Below are 4490 nucleotides of genomic sequence, written 5' to 3'. Positions count from 1 at the left end.
TATTTTTTTTACTTAGTAATTAAAAAAATAATTATAAATATATTGATGTATTTTTTTTAAATATATTAAAAAAAAAAAAACCAATGGGCGGTAGCCCCACTCAAGATAGAATCTCTAGCTATGAGATCAAACCTGGCATCTAAATGGCCGGTATTACACCAAATTATTTTGGAGTGGGCTTTTAACCCTTTCCTTGATGCTTGAAGATGTTTGATGAATATATTTTCATACTGGGAGTGACGTCTTTATATCTTTTTGTGAAAAATTATATTTATAAATCGATGTTGAAACTAAGCTCCTTAAAAAGAATTTAATTATTGACATATATATAGTAAGAAGAATTTAATTTAAACTGTCCTTATAAATAAAATTAGGTCGTATCAATAGTACGAAAAATACCATCTAAAACAAGATTGAAATCTCCTTAAAACACATCTAGGATACCAAATCAATATAATACAAAATGATCAATAACAATACCCAAAGTCTCCATAATCATGCGGGACTTTTGTGCTCAATTACATCATTTATCAGGAAGAGAAATTAAGAATGATCATCAGAAACAAATTAAGACATACACGCCATTTGTTAGCTGCCACTTATTTCACATGCGGTAGTGTAGCAACATATGTAAGTATCGACAAAAGAGGCTATTCCAGAGGGGAAGCTCCTCAGCTAACGCTATTTTCTGACAGCTCCCACTAAAACAATTTGACTGGAACTAGTTTTAGTGGTGTTCTTTTCTGGGTAAGGCCGGGACCAGTCGATTCGTCCATGTTAATGTCCTCCTCTTTCATCCCACTAGGTAATTTCCAATCGAAACAGTACAAAAGATTGGCGAGTGCAAGCTCAACTGTGGTCGTTCCCATATGCATCCCAGGACAACCTCTTCGACCAGATCCAAATGGCAATAACTCAAAGTTTTGCCCTTTATAATCAATAGAGCTATCATCGAACCTTTCTGGGTTGAATTCTTCTGGGTTTTTCCAATATTCAGGGTCTCTTGCTATTGCCCAGTTGTTTACTTGCAGCAATGATTTTGGGCAAATGTCGTAACCGCTGATCTTAAAGGGTGCCATAGTTTCTCTTGGAAGAAGCATTGCAGCCGGAGGGTGCAATCTGAGAGTTTCTTTCAATACCGTCTTGAGGTAAGGAAGATGAGGTGTGTCGCTTTCTGCGACTTTTCCTTTGTTTCCGACGACATTTCTGACTTCATCTTGTGCTTTTTTCATCACTCGTGGGTTCCTTGCAAGCTCTGCCATTGCCCATACAGTGGTAACTGCAGCAGTGTTGCTTCCGCCCACAAATACATCCTGGTACACAAATATGAGGGTTAAGCAGAAGGTGATCAGAACGGTACATATGTTCATACAGATAACAAATACAAAGCCTTTTATTATTATTATTATATTACTTTTTTTAATCAAGATCTTTTATTATAGTATATATAATAGTAAATAGTAACTGAGAAGAATTTTTCTATATATATTATAGACTTGAAGATTGTAAGGGAGCTCCCACTTACAAGGGTACGTAACAATAAATGATATAGAGTCCCCTTGACGTGTTTTTCTCTCTACCATTTGAGAATTTTATGTCCGGGTAAGAACTTGAGGGATCCTTTCCCAATACCACAGAATTCATTTTGTATGTATATTTTTCTTCTAGTTGAAATATTAAGTTGGGATAAGAAGTTGAGAGATTATGCTTTTGTGTATATATATATATATATATATATATATATATATATGTTCCGTATAGCTAAAGTAAACAGCTTGAAGCAAAAAGAAATTAGGAAACCGTAATATAAATAACAATGCATGGGAGGAAAGATTGTGTTCTTACGAAGAGGATCGCCTTAATGTTATCTTTAGTGAACGGAGCTCCACCAGACTTGGCTTGCTCCCTTTCTATTCTCAGCAGCACATCGACGAGGTCTTCGTGTTCCTCTTTTGTCTTGTCGGGATTAAGATGAAAATCAATTGCTAGTTGTAGAAAGCTATCCAACTCATGGAAGATCTTGTCAATTCTTTGAAATCTACCAAAGAGCCTGTCCACAATCCATCCCACGTATGGAAAGAACTCAGATGCACTGAAGCTTGCAAGCATGGCTTCAGCCTCATGAAGAACTTCTTGAAACTTCTCATTATCCAAATCACTCCCCCGGAAGCTCTTTCCAAAAGCAATCCTACAGAGAATACTTGCAGTAGGAGGCAACATCTTCTCCAAGAGATTCACAGGGGTTGCAGAAGATGAAGACTGAGATATTGAATTCACAAGCAAAGCCACTTCTTCTTCCCTGATGGAACGATATGATTGCACCCTTGCCGCGCTAAAAAGCTCAAGAACACAGACTTTCCTTATCTCTCGCCAATATTCGCCATAAGGTGCAAAGACTATGTCCTGATAATTGTACGTCAATTTTCCAGCGCTGGTTGAGAGAGGTCGACTGCAACAGTCGAGATCACGAACTTTTAAGACCTCTTTTGCAGCCTCAGCAGAAGATATAACAACAATCGGTTTAGCACCGAATTTGAGGAGCATCACGGGGCCATATCTCTGGGCGAGTCGCGACAAAGATTGATGAGGCAAATCACCAATCTGGTGCAAGTTGCCTATAATGGGAAGGCTTGGAGGGCTTGGTGGAAGGTTTTTGTTTTGCCTCCAACCATGAATTTTGTTTTTCATGAGCAGCAGAATGGGGAGAAGAAGGAGAAGTGGAAGCCATATGGGTGCAGCGAAAACATAAGCCATTATCGATCGAAAGCTAGCTTTTATCTTCTTGATCTATTACGTAAGTACGTGCACTGATCGAGATTGCTTGCTTCTTCGATAATTTGTGGCCTCAATATATAGACACGACGATAGTATCTTTTTTTGTTGTCTCTATACCTGCCTTTCGTCTGATCTCGTCAATTGATCTTAATTCCTTAAATGATGTCTGCTGGGTCCGTCCGGTCCGTCCGCTGAAAAAGACTTGAAAGAAAGTAAGAAACCCACGACATGTATATTAATCACGTGGCTCATGAACCAACTATTTTATAATTACGTGGACGATTTTTCATTAACTCCTGTAGAAAGATTATATATATATATTTATTGGTTATATATTTATGATTATAATCTATATATTATATATGCTGAAAAATAATAAAAATATATTTATTAGTGAAGTTGATATTAGGATGCATGCCATATAATATATACATGCAGACTTCAACTTCTGTAGAAAACATTTATTGGTTATTAATTATATTTACTATTTATTCAATGAAAAATAACGAAAATACAAGTATTAGCTGTTAATTATTATTAGAAGCTCATGAATGCATGACCTACTGATCATGTAGAAAAAAATTTCCGAAATGATAGTACATTTCTTAATAGGTTGTATGAAAATAGTGCTAAAACATATAAATTTGAATACTATTATATATAATCTTGGGGATATGAAGTCTCGTATACTCTCTTTAAAAAAAAATGAGTCCATTATTACAAAATAATTTTTGTCATATGTGATTATCAAATTTATCTATTTTTTTCAAAAAATATGTGTAGGACTTGCACATCGTAGAATTGTATTTAACATTATTCATTAATTCTCTTGATCGAATAATACTATTCTTTCAATGTAGAATATACATTTTTCTTGGCATACCCACTCCTTTCTCTTTTAAATCAATTCTCATTTTATAATTTTTTGTTTTCAAACACCGTTAACGTAACAGAAAGTCATATTGAGTAATGTTACATATAGTTGTGAAATGCACACACGCTGTATAGTCGCTTTGAAAAAGAATGAGATCCACTATTAAAAAATTAATTTCTTTTTATGTGGGCCCCATATTTATTCATTTTTTTTAAAACGTCTGCACAATTTTTGCACACTCACGATTGCAAGTATAATTTCTCTTTTATTAATTCTTATCTACTTTCCCTCTTTTCTTTTTTTTTTCTCTCTCTCTGATTTCATATATTAACATCCAATATTCAACACCCTTAACGTGACAGAAGGCGTCATGTCAACTGCCATTTTATTAGTGATTAATATGGTCGATGTATTCATTCATAAGTACTTACATTACACTAGTTATATGCTGTGCGCATTTCCCATCTCTTTAATTCTCTATATATATAGTTTATTTCATAAAAATAATTATCGTAATAATACATCGAGTTGAACAAAATTTGTATCCATTTTCAACAACTGTAGCTAGACTTGTTGATCTAGAACACATGCATGCATGCAGTCTTCATCCGATCGAAACTTCCAATTTCAACCCAAGCGGCTAACTAGTCCTATATTATTCTTAGATATATATTTATTTTAATATGATAATGACCATTCATTTCTCTCATGTAAACTATATTTATATTTCTTGGTAAATATATATCCATGATGGTCTTCCATATGGAGCTCATGAAAAGATAAAATAGAAGTCTCATTCAAAAGTTTCATCCTAGTGCGCTGTACGTACGTTGATCATCAT

The 4490-nt window shown here is 34.6% G+C and overlaps 1 protein-coding gene across 1 annotated transcript; it reads right to left on the bottom strand.

The window, feature by feature from the left end:
- Positions 1–379: 379 nt before the first annotated feature.
- On the bottom strand, positions 380–2872 carry LOC108986762 (cytochrome P450 71B9-like). The gene is made up of 2 exons (XM_018959503.2): positions 1846–2872; positions 380–1313 (listed from the first exon to the last, which is right to left on the bottom strand). The coding sequence occupies exons 1-2, from the start codon at positions 2752–2754 to the stop codon at positions 702–704; spliced, it is 1521 nt and encodes a 506-aa protein (XP_018815048.1). The 5' UTR covers positions 2755–2872; the 3' UTR covers positions 380–701.
- Between the last annotated feature and the right edge of the window lie 1618 nt (positions 2873–4490).

The sequence above is a fragment of the Juglans regia genome, chromosome 16 (genome assembly GCF_001411555.2).
Source record: "Juglans regia cultivar Chandler chromosome 16, Walnut 2.0, whole genome shotgun sequence".
NCBI lineage: Eukaryota > Viridiplantae > Streptophyta > Magnoliopsida > Fagales > Juglandaceae > Juglans > Juglans regia.
This window is presented reverse-complemented; position numbering and strand designations above follow the sequence as displayed.